Source organism: Dendropsophus ebraccatus, chromosome 12, assembly GCF_027789765.1.
Source record: "Dendropsophus ebraccatus isolate aDenEbr1 chromosome 12, aDenEbr1.pat, whole genome shotgun sequence".
NCBI lineage: Eukaryota > Metazoa > Chordata > Amphibia > Anura > Hylidae > Dendropsophus > Dendropsophus ebraccatus.
This window is the reverse complement of record NC_091465.1, coordinates 62,020,173-62,038,915: the sequence shown is the minus strand read 5'-3', so window position 1 is coordinate 62,038,915 and position 18,743 is coordinate 62,020,173. Positions and strand designations below refer to the sequence as shown.

At 44.0% G+C, this 18,743-nt stretch overlaps 1 protein-coding gene across 4 annotated transcripts in view; it reads right to left on the bottom strand.

Moving 5' to 3' along the window:
- Positions 1 to 18,743, bottom strand: part of TTYH1 (tweety family member 1) — a 117,121-nt gene that overhangs the window by 38,384 nt on the left and 59,994 nt on the right. For all 4 annotated transcript variants that reach the window (XM_069947678.1, XM_069947679.1, XM_069947680.1 and 1 more), the window contains exons 3-4: positions 14,078 to 14,189; positions 203 to 423 (exon numbers count right to left, since the gene is read on the bottom strand). In XM_069947678.1, coding sequence (XP_069803779.1) covers positions 203 to 423; positions 14,078 to 14,189 — 333 coding nt within the window. The remainder of the gene's footprint in view (positions 1 to 202; positions 424 to 14,077; positions 14,190 to 18,743) is intronic.

Genomic DNA, 18,743 nt, shown 5'->3' with positions numbered 1-18,743 from the left:
AAATCCTGAGAATAACAAGATTTCAGCTCTAGAATTGTGAATGCAGCTCTGTGATGTAACACAAGCTGTAACTCAGTACAAGATAAGTAATGTCATGTATTTACAAACAGCAACAGAATCCTCCTTTCCACAGCTGGGCCCAACGGGCGCAGGCCCAGGTAATAAAGCAAGGAAAAATACTAAAAATACTAGAAATTCTCACCTATAATCTTCAATGAAATTGACTTGTTCTGCCACAGCATTTGGATTCAGCTCAACCCCCTTCCAGAAGGAAAGTTCTGCCAAGTGCTGAGCCACCGATTCCACTTCTCTCCTGGTGTTTCGGACAATGACCAGAAAATCCGTTCGCTTAGAGAAAATCTCCTCCAGCTGAGTCAGGTCGCTCTTTACTACGGAGGTGAGAAGTTGTACTGTGTCTGAGATCTGTGGGAACAGAGACCGATGAAGATGAAGATGAAGATGGTTTATATCAACATTTAATCAAACGAATCACAAGTAGGAAAACATATCCTGTTCTTGAATGGATAAGGCTAGTGGTGAAAGAATAGGGCTAGTGGTGAGGAAATAAGGCTAGTGGTGAATGGATAAGGGCCCTATTCCACATTCCTATATCGCAAATACGATCATAAGTATCGATTATCGTTCCATGGAAATGAGTGAACGCTTTCAGGTCTTTCGCAATAGCGGTCGTTTGAGATCGTTAACAATTATGTGAACGATAATCGTCCGGTGGAATAGGGCCCTAAGGCTAGTGGTGAGTGAATAAGGCTAGTGGTGAGTGAATAAGGCTATTGGTGAGGGAATACGGCTATTGGTGAGGGAATACGGCTATTGGTGAGGGAATAAGGCTATTGGTGAGGGACTAAGGCTAGTGGTGAGGGACTAAGGCTAGTGGTGAGTGAATAAGGCTATTGGTGAGGGAATACGGCTATTGGTGAGGGAATAAGGCTAGTGGTGAGTGAATAAGGCTATTGGTGAGGGAATACGGCTATTGGTGAGGGAATAAGGCTAGTGGTGAGTGAATAAGGCTATTGGTGAGGGAATACGGCTATTGGTGAGGGAATAAGGCTATTGGTGAGGGACTAAGGCTAGTGGTGAGTGAATAAGGCTATTGGTGAGGGAATACGGCTATTGGTGAGGGAATAAGGCTATTGGTGAGGGAATAAGGCTATTGGTGAGGGACTAAGGCTAGTGGTGAGGGACTAAGGCTAGTGGTGAGTGAATAAGGCTAGTGGTGAGTGAATAAGGCTATTGGTGAGGGAATACGGCTATTGGTGAGGGAATAAGGCTAGTGGTGAGTGAATAAGGCTATTGGTGAGGGAATACGGCTATTGGTGAGGGAATAAGGCTATTGGTAAGGGACTAAGGCTAGTGGTAAGGGACTAAGGCTAGTGGTGAGTGAATAAGGCTATTGGTGAGGGAATACGGCTATTGGTGAGGGACTAAGGCTAGCGGTGAGGGAACTTGCAGAACGTTTGGATGCAGCTGCCAGGAAAACATAGCTACATCCTGTGGCTGTATCCCTGTTTATCAGGATTCCCTAGTGCTGCATCCAACTTCTCCAGCCGCTGTCATCACTATCCATTCAAGAACTCATCACTAGATATCACCCAAATGCTCCTTATGTTCCCATGTATTTGTGATATTGAGATTTCTTACACCCCCGGCAAAATTGGATATAATACTTGGTGTTTTTAAAGTTTGTTTTTGTTTTTCAAATAGCGCCAACATAGTCTTTAGGCTATGTATTTTTAAGACAAGAACGCCCATTGTTGGTGATTAAAACAACGGCCGTTCTTGTCACAAAATAATGCACTGCATTGAACTCTATGTGAACAACGGCGGTTGTTCGCTACGGCCCCACTGATAACTGACTTGTTCTGACGGCCGTACATTGCACAGAGGTCTTTGGTTATGTATGGGTGGTGTTGTATACAGACAGGAGTAAAGATACACTATATAGGTGGGAACACAGACCGAGGTTATTGGGGGAAGGAGAGATGTGAATGAGGGGGACGTGTATGGGTAACCATACAACATTGTTTCTCCATGCTGATCCAGAGTGAGTTAAGCCTTAAAGTTATAAGTAAAAGGGATCTCACCAACGTATTTATGACATATTTATAGATAATGTCCTAAGTGTCTGATAGATGTGGGCCTCACCTCTGCAATCCTTGCATATGTGGAGAATGGGGATTCCCCAAACCACCAGTATACATGAATAGGTGTCCCCTAGCTGCTGCATCCAGGTGTAGGGTAAATGGAAGGGTGGCCAATTGGCTATTAAAGTAACTTCTATGGAGAGGTCTTTTTTGTGTGGATGTGGCGGTCTGCGGCCGACATGCCAGGTAGATGGAGGTCAGGAACTCCCATTCTCCCCATATGTTGAGGTCCTGGAGGTGGCACCAGCATCTATCAGTCTTTTACGGCAAATTTTGAGGATATTCCATAAATGTCAAAACTGGGAATGTCCCTTTAGGCACATTATTATTATTTTATTCTTGCTGCTCGTAGATCCTTCCTGCACCTAATATTACACCACAGATTGTTTGGCTACAAGGCCCGTATTAGTGAAGTAGTGAAATTGTCTCCTGAAATGTTATAAAATCTTCAGTACTGATTTACTTCAGGAAGAGTTAAAGACCCTGAGCAGCTTGCGGTATGTTAATCCCTTGCTGGTCTTAACCTCATACTTCCTATAAGTATGGCTTAACAGTAAGGGCTACAAGAATGTAATGCAATGGTTACAATGGCCTCTTGTCAATAATACTGCATGCTTGGCCAGAAAATAACATATATAATCTTGGTAATGCAGTCAACTCACTGTGTTAGTATACACCGTGTGTTGATATGCTCAGTAGCGCTGTATACAAAAAAATATATAAATGCTGCTAGGTGTGTGGGGGACACCCTATATTCCCCCAATTATACAGATCATAAACTAAACATATAGATACACCCAGCGCAGATAATTAGTGGGTCAGTCAGAATAAGGAGGATTATATAGGTGACAAATACCTGTATGGAAATCCAGCTGGAAAGTTGAATATGTCACTTGCCCAGATGCCGATATCAATGGAGTTCAGCCGAAGTCCACATCCAGCTTTTATGCAGTGTAGAGAAGTTAATCAATGGGAAGAAATCTTCTGAATTCGGCAGATGCTCCGGCCGGTAGCACTGCACATAAGTTCACAGAGTCCAGTTTTTTGTCATAGTGCAAGCCAGAAGTTATCCTATGCATTTTAGTGTACACGGACACCCTGATGAAGGTGTCCGTGTACACTGAAATGCATAGGATAACTTCTGGCTTGCACTAGTATCCATACCTAAGGAGAGTGACGTCACTCAGGATCCCACTTTTTTGCCACGGAAAACTGAACTGTGTGAACTTATGTGCAGTGCTACCGGCCGGAGCATCTGCCGAGTTCAGAAGATTTCTTCCCATTGATTAACTTCTCTACACTGCATAAAAGCTGGATGTGGACTTCGGCTGAACTCCATTGATATCGGCATCTGGGCAAGTGACATATTCAACTTTCCAGCTGGATTTCCATACAGGTATTTGTCACCTATATAATCCTCCTTATTCTGACTAACCCACTAATTATCTGCGCTGGGTGTATCTATATGTTTAGTTTATGAACATATATAATCTGTGTGATTGGGTCTGGACATGGGCATAGCTATAGGTGATGATAGATAGGAGTGGACTTGGTATGGGAGGACTCCAAAACACACCAGTATTATACAGCACAGGGGTAGGTGGGGACCTGTTTTTGGAGACCTTTCTACCCTAGAAGGCTTCAGTATTATAATGTGCAGGGATAGGTGGGGGCCTGTTGGAGACCTCTCTACCCTAGAGGGCTCCAGTATTATAATGTGCAGGGGTAGGTGGGGGCAGGAGCGTAACTAGAACTAGCTGGGCCCCATAGCAAACTTTTGATTGGGCCCCCCCAAACAACTGACCACTAAGCTGTGAAGAGAGAGCAATATGTATATATAGTATTAGGAAAAGCATTATAGCACCATGACCACTGCCATTACCACTATATTGTTACCAACCAAATCCAGTATGTTAAGATGAATAATATAAACAGTACCAGTTTACCTGGGACAAATATTACCCCCTCTCACTGACTAAAACCCCCACATACTGAATAATGCTACCACTGCTACGGAATAAAATCCACAGTCCAATATCACCATTGGCCATATAGTGGCATGTATAGGCTCCACACAGGCTTTACACACCAGAAGTGATCACAGTGCAGTTACAGGTGTCTTCTCCAATCGGAGTTGCTCACTTTTTCCCTTCTTCTCCATCCAGCCTGGCCACCATAAGGACTTCTCTCAGTAGGATCTGACAGACAAACAGTTTAGGTTCCTCACTCATGCCCCAATATCCTATGCATCTATTTGCTCCATCTGTTCCCTCATATAGTGGTCCCCTCTGTATTCATATAGTAGTTAGACAACTGTGTCCCTCATTAAGTAGTTAGACCCTTCTCTGCCCCCCCCCATATAGTACCGTATTTTTCGCTTTATAGGACGCGCCTTTTGATAAGACGCACCCCTCATTTTAGGGGGGGGAAATAGAAAAAAAATATTTTGCTCATTGTCACAGTTTGGAGATAGCAGCAGTGTAATTGGTGCCAATCCCCCCATATAGTGCCCCACATAGTAGCCAATGCCCCCATATAGTGCCCACATAGTAGCCAATGCCCCCATAATATAGTGCTTCCCATATAGTAGCCAATGCCCCCACATAGTAGCCAATACCCCCACATAGTAGCCAATGCCCCCATATAGTGCCCCCCATATAGTAGCCAATGCCCCCATATAGTAGCCAATGCCCCCATACAGTGCCCCCATTGTAGCCAGTGCCCTCCATAGTAGCCAATGCCCCCAATACAGTGCCCCCATATAGTAGCTAATGCCCCCATACAGTGCCCCCATATAGTAGCCAATGCCCCCATATAGTAGCCAGTGCCCCCATATAGTAGCCAATGCCATTGTAGCCAGTGCCCTCCATAGTAGCCAATGCCCCCAATACAGTTTCCCCATATAGTAGCCAATGCCCCCATACAGTGCCCCCATATAGTAGCCAGTGCCCCCCACAGTAGCCAATAGTAGCCAATGCCCCCATATAGTAGCCAGTGCCCCCATACAGTGCCCCCATATAGTAGCCAGTGCCCGCCACAGTAGCCAATGCCCCCATACAGTACCCCCATTGTAGCCAGTGCCCTCCATAGTAGCCAATGCCCCCATACAGTGCCCCCATATAGTAGCCAATGCCCCCATACAGTCCCCCTTATAGTAGCCAATGCCCCTAGACAGTGCCCCCATAGTAGCCTATGCCCCCCATAGTCGCTAATGCCCCCATACAGTAGCCAATGCCCCATATAGTGCCCCCATAGTAGCCAATGCCCCCCATAGTAGCTAATGCCCCCATACAGTAGCCAATGCCCCATATAGTGCCCCCATAGTAGCCAATCCCCCCTGCGACCAGAAAAACAACAAACAGGCTACTCACCTGTCCGCCGGCCCCAGCAGCTCCTCTCCCGACACTCCGGTCTCCCGTCATCCTCCGGCACAGGCAGCCGGGGACAGAGAGACTGCCGCTGCAGAACACTTCCGGGACACAGGCAGCGTCTCTGTACCCCACTACCTGTGCCCGGAGGATGACGGGAGACCGGAGTGTCGGGAGAGGAGCTGCTGGGGCCGGCGGACAGGTGAGTAGGACAGCGATCCCCTCCGCCCGCTCGCCCCTTCTATCGCCGCTTAGCCGATCAGGAGCCCAGGAAAGTGCTGATCATTGCACTTTTCCGGGCTTCTGATCGGCTCAGCTGAGCGGCGATAGAAGGGGCGGGCAGAGGGGATGGCTCAGGGCCGCTCACTATGCATATGCATAGTGAGCGACAATACAGGGGACGGGGGCATGTTTTAACGCGGGGTCCAGGGCCCCCTGAACCCCCGGGCCCCATAGCGACGGCGTACCCTGCCCCGATGGTAGCTACGCCAGTGGGTGGGGGCCTGTTGGAAATCTCTCTACCCTAGAAGGCTCCAGTATTATAATGTGCAGGGATAGGTGGGGCCTGTTGTTGGAGATCTCTCTACCCTTGAAGCCTCCAGTATTATAATGTGCAGGGATAGGTGAGGGCCTGTTGTTGGAGACCTCTACCCTACAAGGCTTCAGTATTATAATGTGCAGGGGTAGGTGGGGGCCTGTTGTAGGAGACCTCTACCCTAGAAGGCTTTAGTAATATAATCTGCAGGGATGAGTGGGGGCTTGTTGTTGGAGACCTCTACCCTAGAAGGCTCCAGTATTATAATGTGCAGGGATAGGTGGAGGCCTATTGTAGGAGACCTCTACCCTAGAAGGCTTCAGTAATATAATGTGCAGGGATGAGTGGGGGCCTGTTGTTGGAGACCTCTACCCTAGAAGGCTTCAGTAATATAATGTGCAGGGATGAGTGGGGGCCTGTTGTTGGAGACCTCTACCCTAGAAGGCTTCAGTAATATCATGTGCAAGGGTAGGTGGGGGCCTGTAAAAGGTTTTGCACTAGACCCCACAATCTTGTTGCTACATCTTTGGGCCCAGACTCCGAGTTCTTAGTCGTGAAATACTTTCTTTCCTTTAGGAGGGTGTCAGACATACTTATATAATAAGTAATATAAATCAATGTATAATGGAAAGTCAGATAACTAGTATGCCCATTACTTTCACTCATCACCATTTTGTAGATCTCTGCTTGCCGTCATTGAAAAGGAACCCCTGTTCTTTATATCATGAGGCTGGAGAGCTGACCTGATTCTCAGTGAGCTCGGATTTACAGAGCCCCAGGCTGTAAACAATGTTTCATTGCACTGACAGCATGGAGAAATCTCAAAAGACGGTGAGAAATGGCGAAGGAGGGAAATAAACAAGTCTATTGGAGAGTTGCATCATTTATATACTGTGTATAAACATAAGGCTTTAGCAGCACGGCCAAAGATTGCAGTATCACATTTCGGGCATTGTGCTGCATTGCGGCTAATGTAAGTGAATAAGGTCATGTCTGGTTGCCACCATGACCTGAGAGTTGCAAAAAAATCGATCCAGGGTGGACTTCTTGTCAGTAACAGCCACTTGTGGATCATACCACAACCCCTTCCCTTACATTGGCTTCAATGCTGGATCTGATCACAAAGGTTATTACAAGCAAAATTATTTGACATGATATATATATATATATATATATATATATATATATTAGAAAATGTACCCGGCGCTGTGTCAGCGTGTTAATAAGATTTATTCCAAGGTCGCTCAGGAGTCAAATCTATGCCCTTGTTTTTTTTTTTTTTTGTTTAAGGGGAAATTGCCAGAAGCCCTATATACCCCTTTACACACTATATACCCCAACAGTTCTGCACTGTTTATGTAAATTGTAGCTTATGCACATTAGAAATAAACTAAAAACTTTAAACATCCTAAATACATATAGCATTATATACATTATTGGCAGTGTTATATACAGCCTGGTAATGTACAACATTGGTAGTGTTATGCTGAGCCTGATTATATACAACACTCCCCCCCCCCTTGCAGGTACTCCTATACTGTATACACTCCCTCCATGCAGGTAGCTCCCATATTGTATACTCCCCCCGCAGGTAGTCCCCATACTGTATACACCCCCACCCCTGCGGGTAGCCCCCATACTCTAAACACTTCCCCACTTGCAGGTAGCCCCCATACTCTATACCCCCCCCCTTGCAGGTAGTCCCTATACTGTATACACTCCACCCCCGCAGGTAGCCCCCATACTGTATACACCACCCCCCTGCAGGTAGTCCCTATACAGTATACACTCCACCCCCGCAGGTAGCCCCCATACTGTATACACCACCTCCCTGTAGGTAGTCCCTATACTGTATACACTACACCCCCGCAGGTAGCCCCCATACTGTATACACCACCACCACCCCCTTGCAGGTAGCCCCCATACTGCTTAAACTCCCCCCTGCAGGTAGCCCCCATTCTGTATACACTGCCCCCTTCAAGTAGCTCCCATGCTGTAACCCCGCCCCCCCAGGTAGCCCCCATGCTGTATACATTCCCTAACACCCCCTTACTGTATACATTTCCCAACACCACCACCGCCTGGCAGGTAAGCCCCTTACTGTATACACTGTATATACACTGTACACTGCTACGGTACAAACTCACTGGGTGTATCCGCAGCGGATTTGTCTCTGCGAACTCGCAGCGAGACCTGCTGCGGATCCCTGCCCCGTACACGCTATGGGCAGACAGGCTAGCAGCCTGCCCTGTTAACCCCGCACCGCTGGAGCATATACCAGGTGATGTAACGGGGTAAACGGGGCGGGCTGCTGACAAACTCGCAGCGGGATGGACATCCCGCTGCGAGTTTGTCTGCCCATAGAGTGTACAGGGCAGGGATCTGCAGTGGGTCTCGCTGCGAATACGCAGCCAGAAACTCGCTGCGGATACGCCCAGTGAGTTTGTACCCTTGCTGTATTTATTTCTGTGGATCTGTTGTGAGGCAGCTGGCCCTAGCAACCAATCAGATTTCAGCTCCCTGTGAAAATGAAAGTAGTAATCCTATTGGTTGCTAAGGCTCCCAACTGCCGTTTCTGCTGGCAAGCTGCTGCAGCTAATTATATCACCTGTGTGTGCAGTGTGGAGATCTGACAAAAGGGTTCAACTGCCCTGCAGCGCCACCACAGGAGAAGAGAAGCATTGCATGGTGTCCAGTTGACACCATAAAAAGACAATTCATGGCTCTGCCTTAAATTCAGTTTTACTATGTCACAGTCCTGGAACACCTAAAGGCACGAGGGCTAAGTCCACATCACTACTACAGAAAGCAAACTCCCGACCTCCCCCTCTGCAAATAGTTATCGCCATGCATAGCAGAGCCATTTTTTCTTTTTTTTTGCCAGAGGCTTATGATACACAATAAACCAACACAGTTCTGCATGAATGACTTGCTGTTTTAATGTTTGGTGACAAGTAACCCCCTTGGGATAATAGAGGAGGCAGGAGGTCCGCAGCAGAGGAGGCTACTTTCAGCATTTGTTGTGGAGTGTTAGGACTCTAGGATTTACAAGTTAAAGTGGACACAATGAATACTGAAACTTGATGATAAAGAGAAGGATGAGGATGGAATCCCTGGGTTAAAAAAAACAACAAACTATAGATACTGTAGCTCACATCTGGAAGAACATATTGGGATTACCAAAATTGCTCTACTGATGCAATAAGTCTACAGCAAAGGACTTACTACCAACCTCCGCTGAGCAAGTTGTTTTCACAGTTTACCTTAACCCTTTGAGGACCAGGCCCAAAATGACCCAGTGGACCGCACAAATTTTGATCTTTTGCGCTTTTGTTTTTCCCTCCCCCCCCTTCTAAGAGCTCTAGCACTTTCAGTTTTCTATCTACAAGGCCATGTAAGTGCTTGTTTGTTACAGGAATAGTTGTACTGTGTAATGGCGTCTTTCATTTTACCATAACATGTATGACGGAATCCCAAATATACTGTATTATTTATGAAGATATAAATAGGTGACATCGTAAAAAAGAATGCAATATGGTAACGTTTGGGGGGGTTCCTGTGTCTACGTAATGCACTATATGGTAAAAGTGACATGATACTATTATTCTATAGGTCAGCCCGAACACAACCATATGCAGTTTACACAGATTCTCTAATGTTATATATTTTTTTTTAATGAAATCCTTTTTTTTGGCAATTAAATATTAATAGCTGTTTTATTTTTTCACCTATGTGGCTGTATGGGGTGTCATTTTTTCCGCCATGATCTCTAGTTTTTATTAATACCATATTTGTGAAGATCGGACGTTTTGATCACTTATTATAATTTTTTTTTTATATATATAAGGTAACATAAATTCGGTAATCCGCTCACTTTTTTCCCTCTTTTGACGCTTGTTATATTTTAATAGATCGGACAATTACGCACGCTACAGTATATAATATGTTTATTTATTTATTTTTATATCTTGTATTTATATAATGGGAAAGGGGGGTGATTTTAACTTTTCTTGGGGGAGGGGTTTTGGGGTAGTGTGTTAGTGATTTAAACTTTTTTTTTACATTTTAAGTCCCTTTGGGGGACTTGTACATTGATTACTTTCATTTTTATCACTGTTCACTGCTATGCCATAGGCATAGCATTGATCAGTGTTATCGGCACTCTGCTCATTGAGCCTGCCTGGGCAGGCTCAGTGACCAGAGCGGTAATCGGACCGCACAGAGGCAGGTGAGAGAGCTCCGGCGGTCCGTTTTAACGATCGGGATCCCTGCAGTAACACTCCAGGGGTCCCGAACAGTAAGTGACAGGGGACTCCCCCTGTCACTTACACTTAAACGTTGCGGCCGCGCTGTGATCGCGGTGTTTAAGGAGTTAATGTCACTCTGCAGCGTGTCATTAACGGTGAGGTGCCAGCTGCTCACTGCAGCCGGCCCCCAACCTGCTATGAAGCGCGCTCCGCTCCGGAGCATGCTTCATAGCTCAGGACGTCAGGGTTGTCTGGGCACAGACTTCCAGGATGTACCGGTACGTCCTAGGTTGTCTAGGGGTTAAAGTGGTATTCCTCAGTAAAAATAATATTTACAATTCAACGGGTGGTAAACAGTTAAACAGATCTGCAAGTTACGTGTTCTTTTGTATTTTAAAAAATATATCTTTCAGTACTTATCAGCTGCTGTATGTCCTGCAGGAAGTGGTGTATTCTTTCCAGTCTGACACAATGCTCTCCGCTGCCACCTCTGTTAGGAACTGGCCAGAGCAGAAGAGGTTTGCTCTGGGGGTTTGCTTCTGTTCTAGAGTTCATGGCATGGACAGAGGTGGCAGCAGAGAGCATTGTGTCAGACTGGAAAGAACTACATTTCCTCCAGTGAATACAGCAGCTGATAAATACTGGAAGGGATGAGTTTAAAAAAAAGAGATAATTTATTAATCTTTATAACTTTCTGCCACTAGTTTATTTGAAAATATATGTTTTTTTTTCATCTGGAATATCCCTTTAATGCTTTATATGTGGACACAAGGGGGGAGATTTATCAAACATGGTGTAAAGTAAAACTGGCTCAGTTGCCCCTAGCAACCAATCAGATTCCACCTTTCATTCCTCACAGACTCTTTGGTAAATGAAAGGTGGAATCTGATTGGTTGCTAGGGGCAACTAAGCCAGTTTCACTTTACACCATGTTTGATAAATCTCCCCCAAGGGCCTTATACAGTATCTATGCTTTAGGTGTCATTGTAGGGAGTTTTTTTCCTTCATGTGCTCTGGAGGTGTGGTTCGGAGAAGTTGACTTTCCCAGAAAACAGAATTGGTCTATCATTCCCTGGAAGCCAGTTTTCTAGTATTAAAAAGAAAAAGATTTTTTTTTTTTTTGCCCTGAATACAAGAACAATGAGCATTATTGCTATTTGGAGGCACAAACTCATTTTATACAAAATGTTTGCCACTTTTTCACTGATACCTGGTAGATTTAGCAGGGAGCATGTATCACACTGGAAATAACTATATGACTTTCTTAGGACATACATCAACTAAAACTGTGGATTAAATTTATTTTAAATATAAATCATTTACAGATCTGTATTATTATCTTGCACCACCAATTTTGTTAAAAAAAAATCTCTGGAGTACCCCTTTAAATACCATTGACTACTTTGATTGAGATGCTAAGAGAAAGTTAAAGGCAAGGGGAGAGTAAGTTATTTTCAGGAATATAGCCGCCTTAAGAATGTTAGATGTTGAGGAATTAAGAGATCAAAATAAATCCAGCTTTGAAGTCTTTCTTGTTTCGGTAGTATGGTAGTCCTACGAAACACAATCCCAGGATTACTTCAAGGCAACCTAGGCCAACTTCCAGGTCCCAGATACAGGTTATTGAATAGGATGTGTTATCCATCTGTGGATTTATTGCTGCACTGTCAGATTCTACACTAAGGTTTTTCCAAAGTAACAGTGTCTCGTAGAGAAATACAAAACAAATTGTATGAATTAAAAAGATTGAACGCCCTTTGAAGTTTCTTAGATGTGCGCGAGACCTTTATTAGTTGTTTCATTGTAGAATCTGTCTTCCTCTTTGGCAGTGTTACTGTATTACCATCCGTGTATGTCATTAAAGGACAACTCCCACAAAAAATTTTTTTTGCTCATTTAACACACATTACAAAGTTATATAACTTTGTAATGTGGTTAAATACCCGGCCTGGCCCCCTTCCCCCACTTTCGGACCCCCGACCCCCCACCCCGGAAGTTAAGGAATGTATACATTACCTATTACGATCGTCACGGTCCTCTTCTCCGGGGCGGCATCTGGTGACGACGACGTCAGAGCCGGGGGCGGTCCGGGTCTTCTTCCTCCTCGGCGTCTTCATGCAAAGTGAATGGGGATGAAAAGGCTGCTGGTGCACATGCGCACCAGCAGCCTTTTCATTGGCTGGAGCGCATCACATGGCTTCCAGCTTGCTCAGCCCTGATTGGCTGAGCTTGCTGGAAGCCATGTGATGCGCTCCAGCCAATGAAAAGGCTGCCGGTGCGCAAGCGCACTGGCAGCCTTTTCCATCCCCTGGACCCGGAAGTTGGAGACATCGCTGGATGACGGACGGCGGCGACGGAGAGGCGGACGGCGGGCGAATCGAGTGGCGATCGTCACCGGAGAGATGGTGAGTATGGTGTCTGTGTGTGTCTGTGTTTTTTTTTTTTTTGGGGTCCCGTGGGAGTTGTCCTTTAAATAGATGGCAAATGCTCAACAAGGCCTGAGTGAAGAATGCAAATAGTTCCTATATAATTCCAGGGATAACTATGCACCAAAGAACAAATACAGCCGATACCACCAGTGATTGTGGATGGTTAGTTGGATATCTGATGTAGGAAGACCTTGGATCCTTGAATACAGCTTCTATAGGAGGAATCTCACACTTGCAGGGCACAGGGGCTTCCTAGACCTCCTGGATGTCTAGCCATTAATACTGAATGGGGGCACAGGGGTCATTATTAATGAATGGAGGCACAGAGGGGCATTATTACTTAATGGAGGCACAGAGGGGCATTATTTCTAAAGGGAGACACAGGTGGGACAGTATTACTATATGAGGTAGGTACAGGGGGCAATAATACTGAATGGGGGCCCAGGGGGTATCATTACTGAATGGAGGCACAGGGGGCATTATTACTGAATGGAGGCACAGAGGGGCATTATTACTGAATGGAGGCACAGAGGTGCATTATTACTTAATGGAGGCACAGGGGGCATTATTTTGGAAGGGAGACACAGAGGGGCATTATTACTAAATGAAGGCACAGAGGGGCATTATTACTTAATGGGGGAACAGTGAGCATTATTACTAAAGGGAGACATTACTACTATATGGGGCACAGGAAGCATTATTACTGAATTGGGGCATTATTACTGAATGGAGGCACCGGGGCCCTCTTACTATATGGAGGCACAAGGGGACATGGCGCAAAGGGAGAAATTATTACTAACAGCTAATTAACAATTTAGTATAGTTTCTGATTTAAAAGGAATACAGGCTGTCAACTTCAGATTTTTCTTATGTAGGACCTATTTACCGGGCTAGGTTTAGGACTCCTCTTCTATAGCCTGCTATAGGCTTATACTATATACTTTACTGTGTATGTTTCTTTGATTTTACAAACAGGCATATGGATGTTGTTTTTACAGATTCCAAGTAAAACTATGAAAAAAATGTCATTCATGGTATTACAGTTGTAGCAGCATATGGAGTCCCTGTGATTCCATAATTTGGGTCAAACAAAGATCAAACATGTTAATGTGTCGACATCTCCTATCGAGGAGAGTCAAGAAGCCCCTGTAGTCTTTAGACAGCTGGGTTCAGACAGCTTATCTAATGTATATAGCCAACTTCAGAAATCTGAATTTGCGTAAAGGAAATTTCAACGAAAACTTATTGTGTTGATCCATGTCTTGCCACCATAGTGGACCACCCATGAATCAGTGTAACGTTTATGTGATGTGTGCAATGTATGCTCAAAACTCACCAGCAGGTCAATGGAGGTCAATGTATGGTTGGCATTCATGAGAGAGTAGGTCACTTGATATACACCATCATTTGTTTCACTATTTCCATAGAAACCAATGCCAATACCAGCACTGTGAACAGAAAAGAAAAAAAAAGTTAAAGAAGTGTTGTCACTGTAAATCCCAAGATAACATTAACAAGGAATTAATTTACACTGCTTATAATCCCAATTAACTTGTAACTCAAAAGGAATTTTTAAGTGGCTCAGCCTGATATCTCCAAGGAGTTGGTATCTAGGTCTGTCTTGCCCAGAATACCTTTCATAGCCTAGAAAAGCAAAAAAAAATAATCTTCTTTTGATGTATAATCAATCTTTGTTCTTCATAACACAGTGCATTTTATGTATTTCTACTAAAAAGTCATTTTGACCAAGGACATATAGGTCCACGTTCCAACACAAGAACGGTCGCAAAGTTCCAGCAAAAGATGACACCATTTAGATCTGACTTTTGAGCCAATCACTTGTCGCCAGGATCTATTTCTTTTTCAGATTCATAAATATTTTTTATAGACTTTATCTATTCTATCTCCTGGGTGTGTAATGGTTAAAAACAATTTACAATTTTTAAATTAAAAATGGGTGAACACTAGAAATGAGTGAACCTCAGGCACACTTTGGGAAGTTGGATCCTGGAACATGGGAGTCCTGGAACATGGATAAAGCCTACGACTTATGCCTGTATCCACGTATTCCAGACAGCCTTAGGGCTGCATCCATTGGTAATTAAATGATGCACTCTCGGGTTCAAACAAACCCGCGTGTGCTTGAGGTTAACCCATCTCTAGTGAACACATGTTCTATAAAGATAAGGGGTCGGCCTCCAGAATCTTTTACTCCACTCGCTCCATGAAACCCGGCCCAACAATGAGTAAAGCAACCAATTTTAAAATTTATGTTCACTTTGAGTAGGCTGTCACTCTTGCCTACTAAAGCCCCTATTACATGGGGGGACATAGAAGGGCATACGAGCGCTATCAGGGGGGGCTATGGGGAGCTGCGGAGGGGTCCGGGTGATCGCTAGATCGTCCGGGCAGCCCATAGCGGATAGCAGCGATCTGCTGCCGCCGTTCCTATCCCAGGGAGCAACATCAGCAGATCATTGCTATATTAACATGTTGAAAGACAAATGACTGCAACGATCAGCAGACATTGTTCATGTCGGCTGATCGCTGCCTTCCAATACACAAGACGATTATCGTTGGTAACAGACGAAAACGGCCTTAAGCCAATCACTGTCCGCGACACTGTCCTGTATCAATCAACCAGTGATTGGCTGAGTAGGCTGTCACTCTCCTGCTCAGCCCTTCACTGGCTGCAGCGCTATCCCGTCTCAGTCAGTGATTGACTGAATGGGCTGGAGATGGCTGAAGACACAGAAGATGCGGAGAAGGACACCCTGGCAACATGGACAGGTAAGAAAATCCCTTTTTTTGTTTTTTTAGATGTGTGGCTGCCATCTTCCGTACTTGTTCTGAACTTTGCAAACTTCGCTTTTGTAGCAAACCAAATTTTTTTGCAATGTTTGGAACGAATCTCGGTTCAGGAAGTTCGGCTCTCACATCTTTCAACACCCAGAGATCATTCTATACGGAGAACTGAAGTATTTCTTTTAAGCTTGTGATATCCTTTCTACCTTTGTATCTTTTTTACCTTTTTCACTGGACCTACTGTCACTGCAATGCCTTTACCTAGCAGCTTTTTGTATTTGTATTATCTATTATCTGCTGTAACACACTGAATTTCCCCATGGTGGGACTATTAAAGGATTAACTTATCTTATAATTAAAAAAAAAACCATTAATATAATTTCTCTGCATTGCCCTATTCTTAAACCTATAACTAAAGGCTGTCCTCTGGTTTTTATTAGCGCCATTTTGGTATATATATATGACTTTTTAATCGCATTGTAATGCATGCTTTCTTTATGAGCTTAATTTCATATTAGGTCAGACATTTCAATACATGGTGCCAGAAATTACTTTTTGAAGTTTAGATTTCTTGTTTACTTAAAGGAAGAAAATGGGGAGATTGATGTTAATAAAAATTTCTACTTGTTTTTCACTGTTTTTTTTTAGACAATCACCCTGTGAGTGTGAATTAATTGCATTCAAAATTTAACCACCTAGATGACGAGGTCAATGTTGGCTGTGGTATCTAGAAGGTTAAACATGTTGTCCCGGAGGAGCGATCTGCGTCACTGATGCCGGCCGGGGTCTCAGCCAAAATGGAGCTGATCCCGGCTTGCACTTGTTTGTTTTCGGCTGCAACAGAGAGAGATCAGTGTACTTATACTAGAAGTCCCCCAGGGGGAATAAACCTAACCCCAGGGGGGCTTCTAGTATAAGTGTAGAAGTTAAAAAAAAAGTGATGTTTTCAATCAAAAGCCCCCTCCCCTATTAAAAGTCTGAATCACCCCCCTTTTCCCATGTAATAAACGTAAACAAATAAATAAACATGTTTGCTATTGCCGTGTGCGTAATCGCCCATACTATTAATTTATCACATTCCTGTTCTCGCACGGTAAACGGCGTAAGCGCAAAAAAATCCCAAAATACAAAATTGCGCATTTTTGACCGCATCAAATCCAGAAAAATTGTAATAAAAAGCGATCAAAAAGTTGACTATGCGCAATCAAGGTACCGATAGAAAGAACACATCATAAAAAATGACCCCTCACACAGCCCCATAGACCAAAGGATAAAAGCGCTATAAGCCTGGGAATGGAGCGATTTTAAAGTGACTCTGTACCCACAATCTGTCCCCCCCAAACCACTTGTACCTTCAGATAGCTGCTTCTAATTCAAGATCTGCCCAGGGGTCCGTTGCAGTTATTGTCATAAAAACAACTTTTAATCCAGCAGCGCTGTGTCTAACGGCCGGGGCTTACATTTGTATATGCATTAGGCTGGCACACCCTCTCCGTCCTTCCTCCCCACCCTCCTCATCATTAGGAATGATCCAGGCAGATTGCTTCCTATTCCCCACCTGTGTGCATAATGAACATGGGCTGGATCGTTAATACACTTGTGCAAAGCTGAAAAAAGTAAATGTTCCTGGATCATTCCTAATGATGAGGAGGGTGTGAAGGAGGGAAGGAGAGGGTGTGCCAGCCTAATGCATATACAAATGTAAGCCCCGCCCATTAGACACAGCGCTGTAGGATTAAACGTTGTTTTTAAAACAATAACTGCATCACCTGTCGAACGGACCCCAGGACAGATCTTGGATTAAAAGCAGCTATCCGAAGGTACAAGCGGTTTGGGGGGTCAGATTGTGGGTACGGAGTTGCTTTAAGGAACATATATTTGTTAACAATGGTTTGAATTTTTTACAAGCCATCACATAATATAAAAGTTATACATGTTACATATCGTTTTAATCGTAACGACTTGAAGAACATATATAACAAGTCCGTTTTACTCCAGGGCGAATGGCGTGAAAACAAATACCCCCCAAATAAACAAAATGTTTCTTTTTTTTTTATTCTGGTTTCGCAGTGTACTTTATGAAAAAATTCAGCCTGTCATTGCAAAGTACAATTAGTGGCGCAAAAAATAAGGGCTCATGTGGGTTTCTAGGTGGAAAAATGCAAGTGCTATGGCCTTTTAAGCACAAGGAGGAAAAAACGAAAACTCAAAAATCTAAATTGGCCCCGTCCTTAAGGGGTTAAGAAAGTGGATAAAACATATAGGTATAATATGTATAATGCATTTGGTTTAGACAGAACAGAAATTATTCTTCTGCCAACATGAAAATGCAGATTACTCTAATTTCATTTACAATGCAAATCAGAATCCGAGTCAAATACAGGGAAATTAAATGACTACATACATGAATGGTAAAAACAGAAGCTGAAAACCCTTGTGGAAACATGTGAGACAGATGTAAATAAAAACAACCTTGGGTCCTATATCTCCATTAGCATATGTGCTGCCCCCAATTGGAATTTTAGGGGCTTATAAACTGAGTAATTCTGTTGCTGTCTGTGTTACAGGTTGTTTAGGGGCAGTCTCTAATACAGTCTTTTTTTTTTTTTTTAAATATATTTTTATTATTTCCGTAAATAACTTTTATGTATTACAAGAATGAAAGGGACATATACAAAGTCACACAAGTACCACATGCTGTCAAAATCAGAGCAGAGCGGTGGCATCAATCCCTTAGGTGTCCAGGAACAGCCGTCGAAGTCCCAAGAGGGCAGCGGCGTAACAGGTAGCCCTTTTACTAAATGATAGAGGGTCAGGTTGCCGTTGTTTAGTAATGGTAGAATAATTGACACATCGTAACAAACAAAAACAAAACCAACTCCCCAATCCCTCCCCCCTCCCTTCTCGCGGAGTCGTCCCCTATGGTTGATGTAACATAATACAACAGACCTGTTCGTGCACATAGTATTTCTCATCTACGTCTAGCTTAGCATGCAGAGAACATCTTAGTCAACCTTCAGTTTCCCTAAGGATCCCGCCAGGGCCTCTTTCAGGTACCATTCTGTCTGGCGAAATGGAGATATAGTCTGACATATCTCACTGCCGGACAGAAACGAGCATATAAATGGTTTCCACTTTGAAATAAACTGCTTGGTCCTTTTGATTTGTGAAGTTCAGTATCAAGTTGATCCATTTTA